Here is a 26,700-nt window from a genome sequence, read left to right on the forward strand (position 1 = left end):
CTTTCAGTTCAATTATCCACTTTTAAAAAATAGTGTAACGTTTTTTGAAGCCTCTATTCCACTTATCAAGTAATGTAATATGATATCTATATATATTTTTTTATTCATCGTAATTTTTTTTACCGTACTTGTGAAAAAAGAGAAATTCATTTCTTAATGTAATAAAAAAAATCATGTTTTATACTGCAATGTTTTTTAAGTGTAAAAAAATACAGTTATGTAAAAAAATATATATATCATAGTATATATGTATACAGTCCATAATACATCCCTAAAAATAAAAAAGAACGCAAAAAGCAAGAGAGAAATGAAGAAGATGAAGAGGATTATGACGATTCCGAATAAATTATTCAATTAAATTCTCCTTGTGAAAAACTGTATTGAAACCATTCATTTTTCCTGCATTATTATTGAGACAAAAATTAATGAAAGTGAGAAACGGTAAGGTTTTACTATTCTGGCACCCATGGAAAAAAATACGCCGTCCTAGTTGCCGAAAAATTGATAGAAATCAGGAAAATTCTGTTAAAAATATTCTCCAATTTTTAATTAATTAAAAATTCAGCCAAGTTTGGGAATTTTTCTCTTCTTGCCTCTCAAAAAATTGGAATTTCATGGGATTTTCAACAAGAATTGAATTGTCTGCAAAACCAATCAACTTAACTGGCCTAATATTAATATTTTAAACATTACTTACCTTTCTCCACTCTCTCCAAATTAAATTGAAGACCTCTCCTTGCGATTCAACCAAAAAATAATAATTCTCCACATTGGATTTCTCCCCGTGCTTCCACATCAGCTATTCTACCAAACTATTTCGTCTACTCTATTGGAAAATAAAACATTGGGATCTTGACTTTCGCTCTTGGAAGTTTATTTACACAAGTTATCCCACATAGAGGGGAGGATTCTTCTCCTTTATTTCTTCTTTTACAGGAAAAAACGGAATGAATCTACTTAACGTCAATGTATTTACTCAACTTTTCTTCAGATTCATGTTTTCAAGAGGAAGGTCTACGCGTCGACTACAACTCTACTTCCGCTTGGGGATTCGATGCTCTAGGCGAAACCGAAAATTTTATACCATCGATTCGTGAAAAACCTCTCAAATCTGACAAACGAGATTTCAATCCCATGAAATCATCAATAATTTTGAGATCTACACAAAAAATTACTCCCGGAAGTCCCTCGTAACGCTCCAGACTCACGAAACGTCCAATCGTTATAATTTATTAATTCTCAATTGTCTACTCCTTAGCAAAAAATCCTGCACTACACGTATAAATTGTGCAAAAAACCTGGTAGCATTGTTTCGTTATTTCGTATTAATATCTCGCTTTTAGTCGTTTAGATAGGCCCTTCGTGTAGGAAAAGGCACGTACACATTTATCTACATACTTCGCAAATACGTAATGAATATTAATCATGGAGAAAGAAAAAATTTTTTTTTCCTTCAAAATATAACGAAATTACACTGAATACAATCAACTGTGAAATCATTTCGTCGATTACTGCAAATAACAATTTAACAACGCGATGGTTTTCTCGATGAAACTTCTTCCGAACTATTTTTCCTCCGTAGATGGAGAGAATAGAGAGACTCGTGGAAATTTCAAGAAATTTAATCAACTCCATTAATCTCATTTCTCAGAAAAAAATCAATGTCACTCGTCTCTCGTTCCCTCCACAACAGACTAGCGAATTAACTAATTATCTCATTGATTAATTAATTAATCGATTTATTAAACGATTAAGTAATCAATTCAACTTGCCACCATCTTACTGAATTCACTCTGAATTTCTATCATATTTTCAGACATTTTATCAGAATTTTTATTATTATTTCGTGTAAACGTTTATAATAATTATAATTTACAATTACGATGATTGATGATAAATACAAATAGAACAACGTAATTTTCGGGGGGAGGAGGAAGGGAGGGGGCGGGGGGTGAGATAAAAGAGGGAGATGTAATGGGAGGGACAAGAGGGCTTTTGAATGGAAAAAATGGGTACAGATGTTACTTTCTTCTCTCAATAATTTATCATTTCTCATTAATCATTAGCCGATAGATGAATTTTCCGTTGCTCTTTTGCGTTCCCTTCTCGCACATATTCTATCTATTCATTAATTAAATTCTTAATAAAAGTGCTGGATTATTTTTCATTTGCGAGGGATGACGGCGCAATTGTTAACAAGGAGTCAATAATCTCTCATTCATTATTTCGATTAATTTTCATTTGTTCAACAACTCCAAATCAATGTTCAAAGGTTGATAAATTGAAGTGAAAAATAATTTACCGATAGAAATAAATCCACTGAAGTGAAAATGAATTCGCAAAACTGAGGGGGAAATATTCTGGAAGAGCATGTGGAAAAAGAAGAGAATTCAGAAATGAAAATAACTGAATCAATGATTTAAAAGAATGGAAAAATAAATCGAAAACTTTCGCATTGTATAATTTCTCCTTGATCGACAGTTGTTCCTCTTGCTTGCGACAAACACCGATACATCGAAAAATATCAACACGACAGCGAAACGTTTATCCGAACGTATAATTACTCAGTAACGACTTGATTCATCATCCGTAATTTACATAAAAATGCATGAGGGAGAGAGCGCTTTGTTTAACAGCAACTACGCACATGTTAACGTTATTGTGCGTAACAAATACATTTTGTATTCGTTGAAGACAGGGTTGAGGATTTTTTCGAGTGATTGACGAATCTCCAGACAATTTTATCAATTGATTATTCAATAAAGTCTTTATCAACATGTTTGTAATCCCACAGCACTCGTTTAAAAAATGAAAAATACAAATGAGAAGAGATTGAAAACCAGATGAATAACGTTGAAATTTTTTTTTTTCATCAAGTGTAAACCACAGCCACACAGTTATCTCCTCATAATTTCATGATAATTATTATACCATTTTAACAATATGTAACACGAATTTACGTACAATTATTCCGGTATAAATATTCATGATTTAAATTCTACCGAATAGAAGAGGTGGGGAGCTAGTGGGCGAGGAACGGGGATTCATAAAAATGATGTAAGTACGACTTATTTTCACTGTCTTGCGTACGTTCAAATGACTCGGTGGAAGTCGAAGCTGTCGAATTGAAAAGACAGATGATATGATTATTCATTTATTAGATTTCTGAAGATAATTGGAGTGTCCTGATTTATCCGGGACTCGTAACGATATTGACTCTTGTCATGCTGATTCCAATTGACTACAGAATTCTTCTCTTTTATGGTCAATGATGGTGAAAACAAAAAAATTTGAGGGAGAAAAGGCAAAAGGAAGGAAAGCGAATGCGAGAGAAAAAGACGTGCCTCATTTACGAGATAAATTGTGAGCATTTTTTTTATATCAATCAATAATATTCTCCTGTTCTTATGTTATTTCATCAATTAATTATAAGTCGAATGGGAAAAAATTAAGTTACCACTTTTTGTCTTTTCGTTTTTATCTTCCAACTTAATAACTTAATTTTATATTATCAAACTCTCCTTTCTCCTCATGCGCTCTTTTCCTTTTTGTTTTGTTTAATAATATTTCGTATTCTCTAGACAAATGTGAAATTTAATTCAATGACAAACTGGGTATAATGTATTAAAGTTTGATGCGTTATTTTAAATCTTTCACTTTTTCTGGATTTTAAACTCATTATTTTTTCCTCTAAGTAAAATTCATTTCTCTTCAGTTATTGATTACTTTCCCCTCATTCGTCATCAAGTCCTCGTCTTCCTGTCCCATTTGAACTTCCAGGGGTGATTATTATTCCACAGAGACGAACACATCGTCGATAATTATCATTAAATATCCATTCATTCCATTCAATGTTGATTTGAAAAAAAAACAGTTCTTAATTTTTTCTTTTCGTCTTATTTATTTTCTCACGCTTTTACAAATAAAAAAAACTGTTCTCTTTCTCTCTCGCGCGCGTCAACCATTTCCAATTATTTTCTTTTGTAATTTTTTGGTGATTAATATCTGAACAGGGTCCATTTCATCGTCCCCTCCCAACTCAATCCACCTCTCATTCATTCATTTGTTCTCAATTAAAACTCCATGTCCTTTTTTCGAGCATTCGGTTGATCAAATTGAATAGTTACGTTAAATCGACCATAATCTTTCAGTTAAAATATTATCAATTGGATGATGACATCGTTTTTTGGTCCATTGGATTGCGTGCAGAGAGAGAGAACACGATTTATTCATTTCCATTAATTTCTTTTAATTATTAAATTTGTTTTCTTATCTCGTCGCACATTAATTTATTTCAAGGACACGACACGGCACGGCGGGGACATTTGCAACTCTTGAATTTTCTTTTTACCTTGAGTTTTATTAATTTATTTCATGGTTTTTCATTTTCTGCTGGTGGAAGTGTAGATGTGAATTACTTTCGCCCACTGGGAGAAGAACGAGGAAATGAAGTCGGAGAACAACGAGGAAATTCATTGATGGAGAATGAGACAGGGGGAATGATGGGGTGGGATTTATAATTTTCCTTGATTATCTGGAGAACAAAATATTTCGTAGATGGAGCGATGGGTGATATCGGGACATGTGGATTCTCGTGAGTTCTTTCTTTCTGTTTCTTGTTTTTTTTTTTCGAAGAAAAACGGGAGGGGAGAGAGTGGGGGAACGATAGAGAATAGGATGGTTGTTTTTTTTGTTTCTTATTAGGTTTAAGAAAGGGGGATTAGGACTTAATCTTAGGAGGGTTAGTTGTCGCCAGTCTCCTGTGGTTCGTCCCCATCGCCCTGCGTGTCACTGGTCCAGAGAGTGAGGTTGTCACGCAACAGCTGCATGATCAATGTGGAATCTTTGTAGCTGTCCTCGTTTAATGTGTCCAATTCGGCGATCGCATCGTCGAATGCCTGGAAAATTTTGAGGTTTTTGTGAGTTTTCGGAATGTTTTTTCAAAATTTGGGGGCTTTGAATTTTTGAATGAAAACAATTCGAAGAAGTTAAGGGATAATCGTTAACTATTTTCATCGAAATTATTTAAATTATTTTTTGTAAACAATTCCATTGTTTTAACATCTCCTTTTAAAAATAAATTATGAAAACACTATTTAAACACTCGGAATTTTTTTTTTAATTTTGAATGCAAAAATTTCCATTTTTTAATTTTTTAATTAAGTTTCCTGAAAAGGTGAATTTCCCAATATTTTTTCAGGTTTTTGTAATGCTTTCTTATAGTTTAAAATGAAGAATCAAATTCAGATCTTTTTAACGATAAAAAAAATTAGGTCTTTAAAGTTTACAAAAATTAAGAAAAATATTTAGATATGTTCAACTTGTGCAATTTTCTCACTGTCGTATTTCCCTCCTGGACAATGATCTCTAGTTTTTGATTATTTATTGATAAGATTACTCAGGGGATATTAATGCAATGGGGGTATCATGACGTCATTGTATCGATTTTGAGACAGAGGACGGGTTAGTGACACAGCAGCGCTATTACTGTGGTTTATCGATGAATTTTCCAGGCATTTGTTAGCATAAAGATTTAAATGACTAAAATCCTTGCTCAAAGTTCAACTATTCTGTTTGCAAATTTCACGATTAAAATTATGAAATTTAATTCTCTAAATGCACTCCTCTCATGCATCTGTTAATTCCATAAAAGATCTCATATTAAGAAAAAATTGAATCAAGAGTTAGAGTTAATCAGGAATTGTAGAGAAAATCCACAAAGAAATTTCGTCACACTACACCCTAACCTGCTTTGCCAAGTGGCAAGCCCTTGCCGGGGAATTTATGATTTCGTAATAAAAAACTGAGAAGTTGAGGGCAAGACCGAGCCTTATTGGATGTGTAGGCTGCATTTTCGACTTGGCTATGTCAAAAGCTTCCTGATATGCCTTCTGTGAGTCCTCGACCACTGCTGCAAAATTCATCCAGACAAAATCGATTTGTTTCATTAGAAAAATTTTATTTAGGTCTGTAAAATTCAACACGAGTTATGTCACTCCAACAAGGCGTTAGAACAATCAAAAAAAAAAAGTTAGAGAAACCCGAAGCGAAATAATTAGTTGGGGAAATTTTTCTACGGTCCCATCCTCTGTCTGAATCTCAACCCAATGACGAAGATTTTCACCTGCAATTTATTTGTTAGTGGAAGGGGCATTTCATTAGGGAAATTTAAAAACATAATCAGTAGATTTTCATGTTCAATTAACAAAACATTCTAAAAATAGTTTTCAGAAGAAGAAATTTCAATTTTTTTTTGCGTCTAAATTTTTTTTTCAAAGATTTAATTCCGAAAATATTTTATGAGACATGAAATATCAACTGTTAACAATTCGCAATTCCCCTACTGAATCATTAAATACCTGTTTGGCGAGTTGGCACGCCTTGTCTGGCGAATTGAGGATCTCATAATAGAAGACCGAGAAGTTGAGCGCAAGACCTAGCCTGATTGGATGGGTAGGCTGCATCTTCTCCTTGCTGATCTCAAAGGCATCCTGGTATGCCTTCTGGCTGTCGTTTACCACGGCTGCACGTATTTTCATTGTTAAATTTTTTTTTCTACTCGTTTCAGTTATTTGCAAGAAAAAAACATGCATGCGAAACACTCACACGATGCATTCAAAACTGTATACATTAATGTGAATGAATGAATTTATGAGTCTAATGCGGGTGAAGAATAACGTTCTGCATTATAATTTTTCATTCATATATTTTTTTGAAAGAGAACTGAATTGAATGAAATTTTAATTTTTTATGAATAAAATGTAAAATTCATTTGACTTTCAGCTTAAATTATTTTCAGAATTTTTTAACAGAGAAGAAAATCCAGAGGATTGTTCAATTTTTCAAACGATAAAATTTAGAATTTTCGTTAAAAACTATTCCCAAAAAACTGATCCCACAATTGAAAAATGATATTCATTTATTGAGAGGTGTACATACCGTTTCTGGTTTCGCCAGTTGCTACTTCCGCGAGATACCTGTAGTAGTCACCCTTCATCTTGAGGTAGAATACTTTGCTCTCGGCATTGCTGGCCTTGGGGATCAGATACTTGTCCAGAAGACCCTGAGGACACGAAGAGTAATACAACCCCCTCCTCAGACCAATTTACTATCGTTAAACCGAGAGTGACGACACATTTTCAACCAGAATCACTGATTAAATCATCGATTGCAATGTGAAAATTATCAATAATAAAAATTGAATGAATGAATTAGAAGGAATGAACGAGTGCTCCTATTATCCGATCATTTAACTCGAGGTCACAGTTCACACTAGCTTTCCATAAATCATGCCAGCATCAATTTTTTGAATGTTAAACTTGAATTACATCGGTATGAACTAATTACAGTGAACCGTCAGCTCGAATTTACATGGCCTTTACCTGGATGACGTACTGTTTGTCGAGAGATTCACGAGCTCTAGTACAAATAGGTGACTCGATTATTTATTACAGTCATTGTATTCGGGATGTGTGCCCGAGGGACAATTAATGTGTTGCACTATTTAATCTGTCATTTCTAGAATGAATAATGCTCGTGCCATCGCCATATGATCATTAATTTCCACCGGAAGGAATAGCCCCGGCTAGAGGAATTTCCTCACGAAAAATGCGAGATTAATGGGAAAACCGCTGCAGAAAAAAAATTAGGGGTAAAAACTGTGACGTGAGACAGTGTTTAAAACAGGATTAATAATTTTTTAATAGTTCTAGTGACCCAGTTACCCACTTTACGGTACATCCGACCTCGTCTGACCTTCTACTTCACTCCAGTTGACGCACAAACCTCCAATTACACCATCATTCCTCGCATTTCATTTTTCAATTCATCATAGGCACAGGTGATATCACGAGGATAACTGTGATAATTGAGTTGGCAACAGGTGATGACGTTTGACACTTGAGGATAATCAATTTTTTTTTTCGTGAATTCATTCACTTGTCTCAATGGAATTGTTTGAGAGATGATGGCTGCATTAGGCTCAAGTGCGTCACATCCGCCACCACCATTTCCAGTTTAATTTCCGGATTCTCTAGATTGCGATCTTATATCTCGTTCGACATTTCCAGCTGCAGTCGTGGATTTTTTTTTCTTTTTGATATTGAAATTACTTTGTGGGGAGAATGAGTCGAGTCAATTATCGACTCATCTTCCTTGTTATACTTTCCGACTTTGTAATTTAATTATTTTATTATTCCTCAGTTTATAGTGCATTTGATTCTTCATCGTCCAGACAAAATCGATCTTTTCATTAGAAACTTCCATTTATACCTATCAAAAAACGTTAGAGAAATTCTAGAGAATTCTCTGAAGTCGTGGATTTCTTCATTTTCTTTTTGACTTTCAAATAATTTCGTTTGACTCATTGCACTTTCTCACTTCGTAATTTAATTATTTCAACATTCTACATTTTACAGCGCATTTTATCGTTTGAAATTCCCTTCAGTAATTGACCCAGACCCTCGAAACGCAATCCCACCGATGAATTTCATTCCTCATCATCAAAGTAACCAAAGAATCCCTCCACGTAAGACGATCCTCATTCTTTTTTTTTCCTCACGTGCCATAATCTCCTGAAACACGTGGCCCAATTTTTTTTCTCCACGCAATATTCCAAAGTTTCACAATTTCAGAGGCAGTTCGCCGACCTTCCCATCGCTGCCCTTGTGCGCTCTGCCACGAGGCTGGCGTCTTAAAAAAGACGTCTGTCTCCCCCCCCCCTGCCGCGCGTCATTCTACCTCGTTGGGTTATTTCTCAGAGAAATAAAAAGTGGTGGAAAAGGGAAGATGGGGATAGGGTTATTCGAGTACAGAAGACCTCTGCCAAAATATTTCACGATCTTGGACAGACTCCAGGAGGCTTTTGCGCTAAACGAGAGGCGAGGATTTTTGCCACTACTGAAAACATGGTGGAGTCACTCTCCACATCTTCATGTCGCGAATAACGAATGCTGCAGATAATTCAGATGATGAATTCCCAAATCGCCGAATTAAAACCATTTTTTTGCATTACTTCATTCAATAAAAAATTAGACTCACTCGTCAAACAACTGGTTTTATCATAAAATGTGACGTCACATCTCAAATATTCGATTATCACACAAGTGATATAGTCGTCACCTCTCCCTCGGCACGATAAGACAAAAACGAGAGACAAGAAATTACTGATTTTCAATTGAATTACCAAAACATCGTAGCAAATTTCACGTAGCTCCTTCTCAACTTTTTCCCGATACTCCTTGGCCATCTGCTGTTTGCGCTCTGATCCCTCGGTCTTTTGCTCAATCGATGATATTACTCGCCACGAGCTGCGTCTCGCACCAACGACATTCTTGTAGGCGACAGAGAGTAAGTTTCTCTCCTCGTTCGATAATTCAACCCCCGTTTCAGTGACTGCTTTCATAGCAGCAGCCATGTCATCGTACCTCTCAGCTTGCTCAGCGAGCTTCGCACGCTGCACCAATTCCTCTTTGTCCACAGACATTGTGTCGGCTGCAACAACAGAACATTTTTTTTTTACATTTTAATACTTTCCTATTTCATCTCCATCTTTTTCATTATTTCCCATTTCTCCCAATTTTCCCTCCATCGTGCCCTGCTGTCTAGCATTTTCGATAGTTTTGATAGTATGTAGCGTGCAGTTGTCCCAAATCTTTTGTCAGGAAGAAGAATACGGTGGGGGCTTGTGGGTGAAGGAGATAATTTTTTTTTTCCTACTTTTCACGAACAAACGGAACTGAACGACGCATTTTCGGGGCTGGCCAGGTGCCATGAGTTATCCGCCCTCTTTTCTACCTGCCAGCCTGCTCAGAAGAGGCAACTGTGCCTCCATGATGTCATCGCGGGATCAAGACACGCGCCGAAGATTTGGGGAATGCAGGTAAAATGTTACCGTTGGAATATTCCGGGGGTTTCTCGGGGTGAAAGGCATTCCAAAGTGGAAATTTTCCTTTGGAAACAAAACGGCATTGTTCAAATAGATACTTCGGGACTGATGAAATTTCCGAGGACTTTTTTTCTAGAGGAGAATGAGAGCTTTGGAAAGAATTTGAGTGAAAATTTCTCTATTTTGTTCTGTTTCAACTAAAAATATTAAGAGACAATTGAGAATAACTTGAATATGTATCAAGATTAGTAGACTTTCGATAAATATTTTCTAATGCAAAGGGAATAGCTAATAATTTCAGAGTATTCAGCAGCGAGGCGGTAAAACGGTTCAACCCAATTTTGACTATTCGCCAGTTTTCAATAAATATCTCTGAATCTAGGGCGGATAGCAAAATTTTTGTTATGACCTTTCTTGTAGAGCTCATTGAGAGCTGCAAAAAATGTAATAACGAAAATTTCGGTATCTCCCTTAGATTCGGAGATATTCCTGAAAAACTCGGCTGTCAGCTAAAACGACTTGAACGTTTTAAGCTTTGCTACTGAATTGATTTATTCTATTTCACCCGCTCAAGCTGTTTGCAAAAAATCCCAAACATTTACATTCATCACTCATCTGCACTATTTCCACGTCGAATGTATTTGGTAAATAACGTCAGAGTGTCTCTCCCCAGTAATTCGCAATTTTTAACGACCGCCCACACGACACGTCATTGTCATTTATTATCATTGCATCTATGATGCGTGTATCATCGAGTTGACCTCGCTGGGAGTCATCAGCTGCCCCGAGTTTGGAAATTCGATCGGACAGCTAGCGTAACAGAAAATTTGATGAAACAAGACTGAAGAGCGATGACAGATGTAAAAATATCACCGAGTTCAATGGTCTTGAGAGGCGAAGGAAAAACGAGTGAGAGAAAAATATGTGGAGGTCATAAGAATGTCATCTTCGATGTACTCAAGGATCTAGTGGTAAGTCACGTTGAATCACGTGAGGAAAGAGGAGGGGTATTAAAAGGGTGCGCACACACCGGCGGCACTCTGTCGTTTCCGGCTTCATTCATGCGCTTCCGGTTTTGGTATTCAGGCGTTTCCGAGATGCGCCGTGCACCGATACTGGAAAAGTGCCCCATCTCGATATTCAAGTGGTCATATCTTTCCGAGGAAATTATTCTCAAGAGGTTTCACTCCCAATTTATTAATAACAATTTGCGATTTTTCGAATTTTCATTCACGAATTTTTCCCCCTTTCATTTCCTCGTTCATTTAACTTATTTTTGTCAAATGATGTTTCCAGCGGAAAATCAAGGGAATGCGAGTCATTATGGGGATAATTGAAAACTTAATGAATGCAGAAAAAAATTTCTTGAGAATAATAAATAAATCGTTATTAATAAATTGGAAGTGAAACCTCTTATGAATAATTTCCCCGGAAAAATATGAATCTTCCCGGGGAAATTATTCTCAAGAGGTTTCACTTCCAATTTATCAATAACAATGTGCGATTTTTCGAATTTTCATTCATAAATTTTTTCCACTTTTATTTTCTCGTTTATTTAACTTTTTTTTTGTCAAGAGATGTTTCCAGCGGAAAATCAAGGGATTGCGAGTCATTATGGGGATAATTGAAAACTTAATGAATGCAGAAAAAATTTTTACGTCTCTCCTAATGTTTCGGAAATGTAAAACCTCATTAGCATAATTGAATTACCATTGAAATGATGTAAAAAGTGCTTTCGACTTTCTAAAATGACACAACGACATTTACTAATGTTAATCCTGGAGGAGAAAATTCCCCCCGGGGCGCGACAGAGTGCAAGGAAAACTGGAGGGTTCACTAGTGGGGAGTGATTATACACAGTTCATCGGAATTTGCCCCCAGGTACGCATCATTAATGCTTTACGATTGGCGTAGTAATATTTCTTTCGGTATGAGTAATGACTGCGGCATGTGCTTTCTCGATTTACGCGCCCACCATCCTCTCTCCACCCCAACATCTATACTTTTTTTTTCCTGCCTCGTGTTTTCAGGGAACAATACAGTAATACCGCTGCAATTCGATTTCACCTCGGTTCGAGATAATGAGCACCGATTTTTATCGAACTTTTCTTTATTTATCTAGGCAACTTTATCGGTGGCAGTGTATTAGCTCACTGATAGTGGAAGTAGAAAATGGGATGGTTCTGAGATTTTATTTCAATCAATGTAAAATGTTTTTGTTATTGGATAGAATTACATTGATAAGACGATGAAATCAGGTTGAGCAGAGAAAAATCAATCGTACATGAAGTCTTTTAAGAAAATTAATTTGAGGATTAATTCTCCACGAAGAAAAAGAGTAAAAAAAATCATGATTGAAATGGATTTCAATCGTGAATAACTCATTCTGAAGATATTTTTTCCGACTTCAAAATGAGTTCCGACTCATCCCAATCGCTCTATTATTTCAGGAGATATAGAAGATTGAAGAAGATCCATTTGACCACACCTTCGGAGTTGATTTTTCAATCGAACCCTGAAGTTCTTAGAATCGACAGAAAAAAACTGAAATATTTCCTCAGCTAGAAATAGTCGATTGCCTCTATATAATTGGGGGTTATGTTCCCTCTCCCCTCAGAGCTGCCAACGTAACCTGTACCCTCCACTCCCTGTCTGGCACATGAGAAAAAAAAAAAAGTACCTCTGATCCCCAAAAATGGCTGTATTCCAGCCCCCTAGCCGCCAAATCATCAATCATTCCGGATCAGAGCCGGAAAAAATGATCCCACGAGATGGAAAAACCGTAAAATCGGAAGTAGCGCGTTGCGCCAATGCGGTGGAGGCCCGGTTGTACGAGCCGATGGGCTTTTTGCGACGCAGAGACACGACCAGTTGGGGATCGATAGCTCGTTACTGGGATACTCGAGGCCTCTACACCACTAAATTACCACCGGCTAAACCCCTTCATCGAATCTACAAAAACCCCTCAATTTCCTCATTAAAAAAAAAAAATGCTCAATAAAAATAAAAAAAATCGCGGAGCCGTTCAAGAATAGGTGAGGGGCGCCGGAAGTCGTGCAGACGTGACCGTAAAAACTAATAAAATAATTACGCCGACATTAACTCAAGCCGCCTAATCAGCTAATTAATAAAAATAAATAGAACGACAGTAAAATGAATGAGTAGAGATTTAAAAAAAATGGTCTTACCTATTTTTAAAAATCCTTTGTACAATAAATACTTAAATAAATATCGCAATTGAGTCTCTCACTCTCCAATCACAAGAGAGACAAGTTTTGGTCGAGGTGTGCCTCTACCGACTAGAATAAAACGTCTTTTACTCTAAAAAAAATTAAAAAAAATTACTCCACGTTCACAAGAATAATCCCCCGGTATTTCCAACGAATTATATTATGCTTATTAGTCCTTCGATATCGCTGGTTATTACAAAATGTTCTTGGGAAAAAAAAACTAACGATTTTTTGATGGTACAATGCCGCTGCTCCGGTTTCTCTTCCCTTTTTTTACGGATATTTTTCCCCTTTTTTTTTAATCACGCGTTACGACACCGCACATCCCTCGTTGACCACTCCCGCACAACGACTGAGCCGGCAACGCTGTTGGTGAGTGGGGAACTCGGGTCTCATCGGGCCGGGGCCTCGTGCACAATCGTTACACCTCGTAATGTCCCGGTGTACGTCGGCAACCAGCCGAAATATTGATCCCGCAATGCAGACATGGCCGACATTGATGACGAGGAGGGGGAGACCATTGGGTGGGGCAAGGCGTCCCCGGGACGACGCGACGCGCCGCGATGCTACTCTCTTTGAGATTCAGGACTCTGCAGTACAGGGGCGTTATGATTTTTTTTTGTTCTTGGATTGGAGGGATTTTTGGCGATTTTAGTTGGGGCTTTGGAGACTTTTTTTTCGGTGGAAATTATGAGGAATGGGAGCGGGAATTGTATGAACTTTTAATCCTTCGAGTTTTGTCTTCTTGTGGTTTACGAGAGAATAAACATTTCGCTTGGCAAACGTTTGCTCGCAGTTATTAACTTGAATAATCACCTCATTATGAGAGATGTTCTTGGTTTTTTTATCCTCCGGGGGTGCGGATGGGCTTCAAGGATTTATTTGGGAAAAAATCGGGAATCCCCTCATAGCTACATTGGTTAGAGTGGCGAGATGGTAATCTGAAGGTTGTGGGTTCAAACCCCTGCGTGGTGGGCATTACCCTTGATTTAATTGTCTTTTCTTTCAATCACATATTGAAAAGATCAAATTTTTGGGTGGGAGAGTCGATTTTTTTTTAGATTAATTCTTTACACATTAGCTCTCTTGATATTTTCTCGTAAAATAACTCATTACTCGTACCTGAAATAAATTCATAATTACCAAATATATCAGATTCAATTCATCAAAATCGACCACCTTAGTACTGAAATTAATTATGACAAGTCCGTTTTTGACCTCGTAGACGGCTATATTTGACAATATTAGGATAATTGGCAATTATTTTAACAATCCATTAACGAGACCAAAATGAATTGTCATTTTAACAACAATAATTGTATAGAACAAAATAAATTCGAATTTGGATTGCATTCATTCCTCCACATGTTCCTCTTCTGCTTTACCCTCAGTCCACAGGTGAATTCCTCGCTCTACACCTAATCCTCGCCACCCCCACCCGACTCATTGTACACTCGATAACTCTATTTTCATTTCTGTAACATTACATCCTCGTTTGATACTCTATAAACATCGAGTGGAGAACACGATGAATTAATGCCACACTGCGGTGAGATAATAATTAACATGTAAACAGTGAGAAAGCTCTTTGTATCTCCTGGGATGCATAAACAACTCTGGGCTGGAGCCCGAGCATTTTCACGAATGAAATGTACCACGAGGATTGCCTCCAGTAATTGATGGGTAAATAATTAATTTTACTGAGATCTTCCTCCTGGATATTTCGCCAAATTTACAGTGTGAATAGGAATCTCGATTTTGCGGATTTAGTGAGGTTTCTGTTACCGTGATTGAAATTGAGATGGGGAAGTCTCAATGATGAGGGGTTGAAACCCTTTATTTAATCTTGTGGATTCTATTTCGCCGGGGGATGAGGATTTTGCCAGAGAATTTCCCAATTTTTTAATTTTGCTAAATTTCGAGCCGAGTATTCAACATTATTTTTCATTAGGGAAAAATTAAAATTATCTATGGAGATGTTTAAATAATTGCAACTGCGTAATTACATTTTTTGTGCAAAACGTAACTGAATTTTGATCAGAGGAAAGGAAAAATTGAAGGAAAGCATTGACAATGGCAGATGTTTTTTTTATATTTTTTCTTTGAAATCTCAGGTGAACCGGGTGAGTGATAATTATTCTCTCGGATACGCGTATACAGGTGAAGGTGAGTGAGATGGATGGACGAGAAGAAATGGCGCGTCTGTTGGCAAGGACTGGAAATGAAATATTGATCTGTTAGGGGGGTTTTAAAGAAAGATAGAGAACAGGGGTTGTGCGCGCGCAAAACCCTGCAGCCTGACCCGCCCCTGTATTTTCCTCAATGCGCCACCATTTTACCTTTTTATGTATAACAAAAACATAAGGTTTTATTCATTCAGTAATTAATTAAAAAATATCAACTTTGTTACATTCGAAAGAGAGTAATATGGAAAAAACGGAAGAGAAACTTTTTCTATGAATTATAAAATATCTTCAGAGTTATGAGAAATTATGAACGTGAAGAGTACTTTTTCCCCGATAAAATTCACTTCACTCACCCCCACCCCCTCTGCTAATAAAAAAAACATTAAGCATTGTAAATGTGTAATAAAACACTTCTCGATAAATCTACATCTCTGTAGTTTCATTAACGCCTGCAAAAACAATTCCAACCGATAAATTCCCCTAAAAATTTGAGGAAAAAAATCATAATCTGAATTGAAAATAAAAATTATCTCAGTAATGAGTGGTTTAATGACAAAATGTCACGAATTTTCTGTTTAGGAAATGAAATTTCCAACAAGTTTCCGACAAAAAGTGAAAAATCGTGTCTTAAAAAATCAAATATGCCATTTATATTGAAAATAAAATTATTTGATAGAGCTCCAAGGCTTTTTCTGTCTAAAATTAAATTTCCAAAAAGTGTCTCCCGACATTTTCCACTCAAGTCAATTTCTAGCACGTGAAGCACTCGTTTTCCCGATAAATTTCACTTCAGATACTCGTCACTCACCCCCATTGTCCCCCAATAAAAAAATCATTAAAGGTTGTGAACGTGTGATAAACCACCCTCAGACAAATCTACATCCTTACATCCCCATTATCACCCAACAAGAGCATCAAACCGATCGATTCCCCAAAAAAAAATCACTCTAGGGGTAATAAAATCCATTAGATTGTTATCGCGGTAATGTCGTTAGTGTAGCTATTCATGAATTTTCATCGCTTTTATCAGTGAGTTGAATCGACTGGAAGACAACGGTGGAACCCATCGTGTTGATGTCGGTGAGAGCGGCCTTGAGCATTTTTTTTTTCCTTTATTTTACTCCATGAAAGAGGTGAAATCACTCCTTGAGACAGGAAAGTGCACGCGAGGGATTTAATCGTCTCGGGTCATTGGTTTACCAAAAGGACGGGTCATTAAGGGTGTTCATTATGTTTACTTGATTGTGTTTGCAGTAATCATCATCTGAGAAGACGCGACACTGGGCAAGATGAGAAAAACATTGAAAAAAAAAATCGTTCTTTTTTTTTTTGTGAAAATCTTCATTCTCGGGGACTTTTGTTTTAATTAAAACTCGGAACGCTCGTAATGAGACGCTTTAGTTTCACGTGCATGTGAGAACGTAAAGGTGGAACGCATTCTTCCAACCCCTCAATGCCTCGGGAATTATTAATATCGGTGTGCGGAAGGAGTGAGTCAGTGATAAAACTCGGTGTTAACCTGCTTTACATTCACGAGGTACGTGTGCGCGTGTGAATGAACTTGCTTTCGACTTTTTGGCGATATTTGGGATTAGAGATTGATTATTAGCAGAAGTTGATCACAATTAAAAATTTTTTATTCATTGTGGGGGCCATTATTTCACGACGAAATAGTAAAATGTAATTGTAACTTTCATTTTCGCAGAAAATTGATTTTCCAGCAAAAAATTAAATTAACATTTCCTCCTAGAATGACTAATTATTAAAATAATTCAATCTTCAATAAGAGAATAATTGGGTTGTCTTACGTTGAATACAACATTTTTATCAGAAACAAAATGTGAAAAAATTTTCTTTCTAGAGTATGAAATAAAAAAAATTTCTAGACGTGTTCCAACAAAAAAGTGAGTTGCCACTTCCTCCCAGAATCACTTATCGTTAAAATAATTAAATATTCAGTGAGGTAGAACAACCGAGTTGTCACACGTTGAATAGAACATTTTTATCAACAAAAAAAAATTCTGCGACTTTTTTCTACAGAATGAAATAAAAAAAACACTCGCCACGTGGATATAAATTGTCCCCCGAACGCATTCAGACTCTCATTTCCCTGAATTTCAGATGCAAATGTGTGAAGTGAATCAGAGGACCTTCAGTGAATCGATGACAAATCGATAAATCCTGCATTGAGGCGAAACACGCCACTGGAAATACGATGGAATATATTTAATTTCCTACGTTATTACGAAATACACGGTATACGAGGCAAGTAACAATGTTGTATTGTCGATTCACGTCTGTGCAAACTACCCGAACAATCTCGATTATATCGATGTTTCACCCATGCCAAGACTCTCCGATTTCAATGAAGAAAATAGAGAAAAAATAAAAATGTATTCCGAGTTTCTAGGGCAGGGCCATCGATCGGAGTTCCGCATCCACGGGCGCATTAAATTTCAATTTTCATTTCTCCTCTCCAGGTGGAGTAATTGAAAAATTCAGGATTTATGTTGGGATGGGTGAGAACGAAAAATAATTACCGATTTGATAATGATGACTAATTCCAACAAAATTAACTCAATTATTCCATTCAATTTCAACGAATTGATTGAGACAAAATGTTTTACTTGGAAAATCACATCTTCCCTCCATGAATTCTAATTACGACATCAATTCATTAACAGCGGGGAAGAACGGAGAATAAAATTGCCCTCAAGGTAGAAATAAAAATAATAATATCCTATAAATCCTGAAAATTGACAAAAGAGGAACTGTGTTTCGCATCGTATGAAAATCATTTCTACTGCTCTTCTCTGAATTAATTAACAAATAGACGCACAACTGTGTGAAAGAAAAATTATCTCAAGTCCAGAATGGAAATATGCATTTTTTAATGTTTTGCAATGATTAAAAAAATACTGCACTGAATTTCACTTGAAAAAATAACATCTCCTCCCCCCTCCATGAATTTTAATTACAAGACAAATTCATTTACAGCGAGGAAGAATGAAGAATAAAATTCCTCTCAAAAATAAAAATAATAATCTATTATACACCCTGAAAATTAAAAACACGAGGGAAAATGTGTTTCACGCAGCAAAAATAATTTCAACTACATTTTTGAATTAATTAACAAATAAACTCACAACGCAGAGGAAAAAAAAATGCGTCAAATCCACAATGCAATTCCCAATGTTTTAATGTTTTGCAACGATAAAAAAATATTGCATCGAGATTTTTATTTATCCATTAAATGGTTTCTCCGAAACACTATGAAAAATAAATAAAAACATCTTATCATTCGTTTGATCGTGCGACAAAGCGCCGGTGGGGAGTAGATACAGTTGACATTCCGGTGGCCTCTTTGTCATGTACCACAAGGGAATAGAGAATAGAAGGAGAGATGGGGTCTTTGTGAGTGTTGCGTGTGCAAACTGCAACCTTAACTGTCTCACTGTGTATTTCTCGATGACCGTCGTTGGAAAACGCCAGGTATACCGGCTAGGTTAGTGACGAGAGGATCAATATTGGCTCGTGCCTCGGACCTCTACCTCCAACTCTACGTTGTTTCCAAGGCTCCACGTGAGGTTTGACGAATGTTTATTACCGTCTGTCAAAGGGAGTCTAGTGAACCGGAATCGAAGGATTGATTTGATTGAAATTCCTTGGAGGAGAAAAAACATCGCATTGTCATCCGAATTTTCAATTCATAACGTCTCGTTTAAAAAAAATGTCTCTTGATATTTTTTTATGAACGCATTAGTTTACGAAATAATTCGATATGTGACAACTAGCGGCAATTAAAAATTTCTAAATTAGCAAATTTTATCGAATGTCAGGAGACTTTTTTCTAAAGAATTAAATTTGAAAAAAAAAAAATGTCTCGACATTTTCTACTAAAAAAATCACTCATCAACGAGTTTATGAAATACTTAAATCATCAGTAATTCAATCGTTGAATTCTTCAAAGATGATAGACGAAAATCGCTCTAACCGGGAAATTTGCTCTTCATAATGAATTCAATTGTCTCGAAACATGATTGAAACACCTTTGTATTCCTCTGATGGATACATTTGCAGAGGCATATGATGGGTGGGGAACACGACGTGAAAGAATTTACGTAACCCTTTCAGTTTTCATTCCCATTGTTTTACGATGGACATTGTGGAGTGGTATGACAATTCAGTTATCTCCCATAATCAGAGATGGACTTACGTGGGGTCCTTTTGTCCACCATATTGCTTTCAATATATTGTCTCTTTTTTTTTGGATGTTAATTGAATTCTAAAGATTAGAGGGGTGGAAGACTCTTCAGACGTCACATCATTCGATTTCTTTGTTAAATTATCTTAATAACGCGTGGTTTTAGGGGAAAAACCCATAAGCCATTATTTGTGGGAAATTCAATTCTCTGCAAAAAATATTCGGTCACATTTTCTCCTGAAACCACTCATTAACGAGATAAATTAATAATTATCAGAATAGAAAAATTAAAATTGACACTTGTTGCATTTGATTATCTTTAATTCATTTTGATTGTGATTAAATCGCTTAGATACTTAAAATTTGCTGAGAATATCTATGTTCGTGACTCACAATCAGAAATTTCCCTGAATTCATGTCAGGCGGAGTGCATAAATCGATAAACAAGCGGTGTTTGTGTAATGTTCACAAGGGGAGGGAAATGAACATGTGGGTTTCCAGGAGACCAGCCATCACAGCCTAATCATCCCCTCAACAATCATAACAATGAGATTACTAGTAGCCTCGATGGCCCCCTCCAACGAAAACATCATTATCCCGTATGAATATAATATATGTTCCGAGTAACAAACGAATAAAAAAAGAATTTAAAAAAAAAGAATGTTTCGCAGATATTTTTTTCCCTCCTCGTATCTTTTATCCGAGGGTTCATTCGAGTGTTTAGTGACACTTGTGTCGAGAGCTAGTAAACTCCACAGGTGGCATTGTACAAACATTCATATGCGTCGATTGACGCTCAATTCGGGGGAGAAGATGGGGATCGTTGGTTATCTAACGGCGAAATACCCTGACACGTTGGATAACTCGAAAATTCAATAAAAATGGATCAACCGGGTTGTTGCGTGTGTTGGGTAATTTAATATTCTCCAAGGTGCCAATGGAAATTGGGATTAATCTCTTTGCTGATACCATTTGTAAATTTCCCAAAGGTAAACCGAAGCGAGAATGGCGAAGATGAATAAAAAAATTGTAAAAAGACTGCAATTTTCGTAGAAAAAACATGGAAAGACGTTTGGTTTTGAAAATTCAGTTCCTTCAAAAAAATTTCCTGACATTTTCTCGTTTGAGACAATAATAGCTTGAAGAAATAAAAAAATTGAAAGTTGCGTTTTTCTAAAGGAAAATATCGAAAAAAATTCTAAAAAAAATCTGGTATTTTCTCTCAACATCCCTAACTTATGAGACAAAATAACGTTTATAAAAGAAATGAGAATTGATTCACGTGTTTTCAATCAATTTTCGTCGACTCCAATTGTTTAACAGCTCTCTCATTGCCAAATAGAAATAAAAATCAACAGGGATGCAGATGAAATAGTGACAAAAAGTCTACACAACTGGCGTGATGCGTCAGACCGTTTGGAAATAGAAACTGATGTCAAGCTCACGAGACCAACGAGAGCGGTTGCACCTACGGTAAATGCATGAAATAAATACACCACTGCATTTTTAACTCCTCGATAATTTTCACTTCTATTTGCCCCCCGGGTGTTTAACGAACATTAGCCGAGGCCACGATCAAGTGCTCCATTGAGTCACTCGAATAACTTGCATTTTAATGAGTCGAGTGAAATTTTTTGATTTCACTTGGTCACAAAGGGGCGCGAGAGGAGGGAGTGTCTTCTGTGAATGTAATGACGTGTTCGTCGGTAGTACCCGTGCCCGTGAGTGAGTCACGCGGTCAAGTCACTGGGAGACATAAGAATTACGGGGGTAGAGAGCCCCGAGGAGCTTCACGAAGTGAGGGAATAAAAATAGAGCAGTTTCATGGCAATGGGGGAGGGAACTTGGAAGGAGAACCACGATGATCGCGTGTCAAAATTATTTGGTGTTGGATGTTAAAAACACTCGGAAGACACTGTTCTTCCAATTGTGCAATTTCACGGTCTCAATGAGAAGTTTTTTTTACGTCTTGCTAAATATTGAATTATCCCAATGATGAGTGATTCTGTAGGATTTTAGTTTTTTTAATTGGAAATTTCTTTCTTAAAAAAATTGACATTTTCTCTTATAACTATTCTATTCTATTATGGAGATAAATGCAAAATTACAAAATAAATTCAGTAGAAAATTTTTTTCTTTGCAAGAAAATTCTCTTCACCATTTTCCACAAAATTATTGAAAATTAAATTGAATTATGACATTTCACTTCGTGCGTCTGGATGTGATGGAATGAAGGGTGTGGCAGGTGTTGTCAGTACTTCCCTCAACTTTCAAGTTCCCAGTCCTTCGAAATAACTCATCTCCTCATAAATAAATCTAAATTGAAATAGTCCTGTTTATGTCCACGAGAAAAATATCTTGTCCATTATTTTACTTTTATTTTTCACAAAAACCCCTGAACTACTTAAAATATTGACCAACATCTTGAATTCTCCGTAAATTGCGAAAAATTTTATTGAATGAAATTGTCGAGTGGAAAAATCCATAACCACAATTCACCTCCAACCTCCCCCATTAACCTGACTAATAGTATAGGTCACGAGTGGAAACCCACGCCAGGTGCCCAAAGCCTCGAATTTTCTCCCCATGAAATTCCATCGATCCGCAATAAAATTATCTCAACATTTGGGATTACGAGTTTACCTCGGGGTTTTTCCCCATCCCCAAAGGAATTATCCGATAGTATTTCCCTCATCCTGATATAACCCCTCAGAAACAACGACAAACTGTAATTGTGACAAAATAAATTCTCATCTACATCAAATCAATCAATTAACTACAGAATTATCTTAATAGTGAGGGAAACCCCACAATTCACTCATTCATTCTGGAGAAAGGGGTTGATGATTTTTTTTCAATCATTCTAGTGCTCTTCATCCCCTCCAAGCCCTTGATGACGAGACGAGTGAGTAGGGTCGGGTGATGCGTAAAAGGGCGCGAATTTTTAACCCCTTCTGATGAGAGGGCTTTGAGACCTCTCCACCCCCTCCCGATGTCTTTGCTCTCATCTCAGGGAATACCAGCAGAAGTGGGTCGTCAGTTTATCGCAATAATTCAGCTCACGACATGACGGAAAAGAAGAGAGGAAAATGTCTCGTGATAAAGGGCAAAAAACAGGATATTCGAAATTACTGGCATTAATGATTAGGGCGCGGGGGAGGGTGAGGAAGCGGGTGGAGACGGGCCAAGGACGATGTCCGGGGAGAAACTGGTCGAGGTCGTTTACTCGGGGTCGAACCAAGAGACGCGGAAGGAGAGGTGTAGGTGGAAGAAGAGTCGTGTGTTCTCGAGGTGTATCGATCCCACTCGTATCAGTAAACGGAAGAAGAAAATCGCTCGACCTCGTGGGGCTAGAGACACCGGATGTGTTTTTCTGGGTTGTGAAAGTTTATGCGGAAAATTTGATTATTGCTGGGGTCTGGGGGATGTGGAGGGTGGAATAGTGATGGTAATTGAAAATTCTTGGGAACAATTTCAGGTTTTTGTGGAATGACTTGACTCCGAGATGAATTTAGTCTCGAGGAAAACAGCAAGTTTCATTAATTATTCGTTAAAAATTGAATTATTTCCTCTTTCCTTTTTGAAATGAATGATGAGAATTTTTTGAACGTTGTTGGCACAAAATTTGTTTTTCACGATATTTTCAACATATACAAATTTATGACGATTTTGAGAGGATGGATATGGGGTAGAAAATGGATTGTTCATAAATTGTTTATCAACAAAATACGTCATCGTTTTAAATTTTTCAATTATTTTATGAACCTTCTGCAAAATGTTAACTCTTTATTATTTTCAGATCTTTAAAATATCCACGAATTATTTAAAATGAATCAATTCTCGACCTCCAAACTTCAAGTAATAAAGTAAAATGAATGACGAATCTTCAAAAGTAAAATAAAAATGTAATTTGCTCCTCATGCAGTGATTTTTTAATTGCCACAATTTCCAAAATTTTGATGATTATTAAACCTCGATTAATGATAAAAATACTCAATTTACCTCCACCCAACATAATTAAGCAACAGACACGAGCTAAGAACGCGAGGATGGCCGATTTTGGAGTGAAAACAAAATTATTCCCAGTGTCATTAGCGTGGGATTGTCGGAATGCTGGCTCGTAAGGTCGAGAGACATATCCACAGAGGAGTCATTCAGCTCTCTCTCGCTCTCCGAATGAGCCTGTATCATTGACGAGGTAGGATTTCTCACGTTTAGAAATGGTATCACGTAGTCACTTCCACCCACAAAAAAAATCGAGCAACTTTCTATGTAACAGAGGCTACTGCTAAAATTTTCGAGTGGATGAATTATTCACCTTCTGGTGAACTAGTTCTCCTCTTAGTACCAGTCATTATCATAAATATTGGAGGATCGAGGGACACGAGGTTTAATGCTACGAAGGGGGATTCACCGGTGAGTGGGAACACGACAGAAGGCGATGAGGAAAAATTCAGGGGGGCATGACAGTGCGAGGAAATTTATGTGGACCGAAAACAGTATTGATCAGCTGACAACGCTTGGCTTGTCAAAGAACCCTCGGCTACTATAGGGAAATAATTCCATCGGTCTTTATTGATGAGTACCACCGACCGGAAATACAAATTTAACACAAAGTCTGAAATAAAAATCGAGAGATGAAACTGGAGGATGAATTAGTAGAATTAGTCGATTGAACGGATGTGAGGAATTCTTCTGGTGCTGGGAAAAAGGTTGAGGATCATTCGGTGATGATTGCAGGGGATTGGAATTCGAGATAGTTTTAGAAATCTCATTCTCACTGAATTTTTTAAATATTCAGTAAAATGTCATGAATCGATTTCCGTTTGAGATCAGTTTCTGAGAATTTTTATAAGGACTTTTCTCTTTTTAAACCACTCATTATCAATATAATTTCAGTGGCCAGGGAAATAATTCCACTGGTATCGATGAGTGTCATCGGCCGGAAATGCAAATTTAACACAAAGTCTGAAATAAAAATCGAGAGATGAAACTGGAGGATGAATTAGTAGAATTAGTCGATTGAACGGATGTGAGGAATTCTTCTGGTGCTGGGAAAAAGGTTGAGGATCATTCGGTGATGATTGCAGGGGATTGGAATTCGAGATAGTTTTAGAAATCTCATTCTCACTGAATTTTTTAAATATTCAGTAAAATGTCATGAATCGATTTCCGTTTGAGATCAGTTTCTGAGAATTTTTATAAGGACTTTTCTCTTTTTAAACCACTCATTATCAATATAATTTCAGTGGCCAGGGAAATAATTCCACTGGTATCGATGAGTGTCATCGGCCGGAAATGCAAATTTAACACAAAGTCTGAAATAAAAATCGAGAGATGAAACTGGAGGATGAATTAATGGAATTACTCGATTGAACGGATGTGAGAAATTCTTCTGGTGCTGGAAAAAGGTTGGGGATCATTCGGTGATAATTGCAGGGGATTTTTCGATTTTGTTGGGAATTGCGAGAGCTCGAGAGGAATGCCAGGTGCAGGGGGATTGGAATGCTGTGTTGCAATCGTTTGATGTGCTCAATTCACATAGTTTTTGAGCAAATCTCATTTTCACTGAATTGTGTAAATATTTGGAATAAATTCAGAGAAATTTGATGGATCAATTTCCGTTCGAGACTCGTTCCTGGGCATTTTTGTACGACAATTTTTTCTTTAAATCACTCGTTAACATCATAATTTCAAGAATCAAATGGTGGAACAGGAAGAGATAATTAAATTGAAAAAAATCGATAAATTTTTGTTTTACATAAATACTTTGGAACCTAAAAGAGATTAATTTAAATTTGAGATCAGTATTCGTGGAATAAGACGAGACCTTCAAAAGAAGCTTCTACAAAAATTTCTCCATCTCTAAACACGTGAAATTAATTTTCCCGTTAAAAAAACCATAAAACCTATGAATTAAATGACCAACCCACTGCCTCCTCATCCATCATCACCCCTCGCAACCCTGTTAAATCAATTCTCTAAACCAATTCTCCAGGAAACTCAATCCCATTCATAAAAATTTCCAAAATACGACATTGGCATTGGACTAATGTACCATTCCATATAAGGATATGCGTTCCATTCGGCCTACGGAATTACGCAGTACCTACAGAGTCCCATTGACACCCAAAACGTAGAACCTCTCACTTCCCAAGACCGCCCTACCCTACCCTCATTCCCATAAAACCCCCCGAAACCCTCAGCAATAAATTCATCCCGAAAAACCAACGATAAAAAAACATCGAGGAAAAATCCGGCGTAGCCGGCAGGTCAAAGGCAACATGGCGACGTGACACTCCCCTGTCCTCTCCAACTACGTCATTCGAGAATGTAACTAAAATTGCTACCAACTACGAGAAAATAATCTCTCAATTCCGCACCCGAAAAAACGAATTTAATCATTTGAAAAAACGAAATGTCCCACTTTTCCCTGCACTCTCCCCATTTTTTCGTCTGAATAAAAATGTAAAACCGAGGAATTCACCGGTCGTGACTCAAAGATGGCCACCCCGAGGTGAAAAACAGAGTTAAAAAATGAAATACAAAAAAAAAGAGACGTCTTGGTTGCGCGTGGCGTGCGTCATTACCGCACGACTGAGCCGCATTGGGATCGCATGACCTGGTCGAAAATATGAGATGATTTTTTCTAACCGCCCTCCGAGTCCCACCCCCTCGCCGTGGTCCATTGAATCTCAATATTAAATGCTGAGGACTCGGCGAAATGGCCCACAAGCGGGGAAAATAATTCCCGGCAATTCCCCACTCGACACCGCAATGAGAAAATAATGAAACTCGAGGGGGACAGGATGATTTTTCAATGGCTACGGGGTCCACACGAGAGCCGTTTTTCCACCGACAGTTCGACGTTCAATGCACACTTTGTTGGCGATTTATTCAGGAATATCATGCACTCGGGGGCTATCGTTATTTATTGGATGGGTTATTTTATTTGTGGAGGGTTTTACTCACCTATTTTGAGTGCAGTAAGCGGCCTGGAAAATCAAGGCTTCAACGTATTACAATGTCTCACCGTTCACTACGGTCTCACAGAGTGCACTAGCTGCGACTGACGGAAACCGCCATCTTAGGGCTGCGTTCGAGACACACGCACTTCCGCTTGTTGAATTTTTTTCTTTATTTTTGGGGGGAGGACTTTTTAGGGTCTGGAGGGGCTCTTGGAGGGCTGAGGAA

The 26,700-nt window shown here is 37.1% G+C and overlaps 1 protein-coding gene across 4 annotated transcripts; it reads right to left on the bottom strand.

The window, feature by feature from the left end:
• Positions 1-4,339: 4,339 nt before the first annotated feature.
• On the bottom strand, positions 4,340-26,586 carry LOC107042205 (14-3-3 protein zeta). 4 transcript variants are annotated; one of them, XM_015263128.2, is made up of 6 exons: positions 13,342-13,478; positions 13,075-13,207; positions 9,185-9,492; positions 6,940-7,063; positions 6,360-6,523; positions 4,340-4,898 (listed from the first exon to the last, which is right to left on the bottom strand). In XM_015263128.2, exons 3-6 carry the CDS (start codon positions 9,482-9,484, stop codon positions 4,743-4,745), a joined length of 744 nt encoding a protein of 247 aa, XP_015118614.1. In that variant the 5' UTR covers positions 9,485-9,492; positions 13,075-13,207; positions 13,342-13,478; the 3' UTR covers positions 4,340-4,742. The 4 variants fall into 4 exon arrangements, with proteins under 4 accessions (XP_015118614.1, XP_015118615.1, XP_015118612.1 ...); XM_015263129.1 differs by lacking the exons at positions 6,360-6,523; positions 13,075-13,207; positions 13,342-13,478 and adding exons at positions 5,748-5,911; positions 26,479-26,586; XM_015263126.1 differs by lacking the exons at positions 13,075-13,207; positions 13,342-13,478 and adding an exon at positions 26,479-26,586.
• Between the last annotated feature and the right edge of the window lie 114 nt (positions 26,587-26,700).

Source organism: Diachasma alloeum, unplaced genomic scaffold (genome assembly GCF_001412515.2).
Source record: "Diachasma alloeum isolate Michigan unplaced genomic scaffold, Dall2.0 Dall_scaffold_00430, whole genome shotgun sequence".
Lineage (NCBI taxonomy): Eukaryota > Metazoa > Arthropoda > Insecta > Hymenoptera > Braconidae > Diachasma > Diachasma alloeum.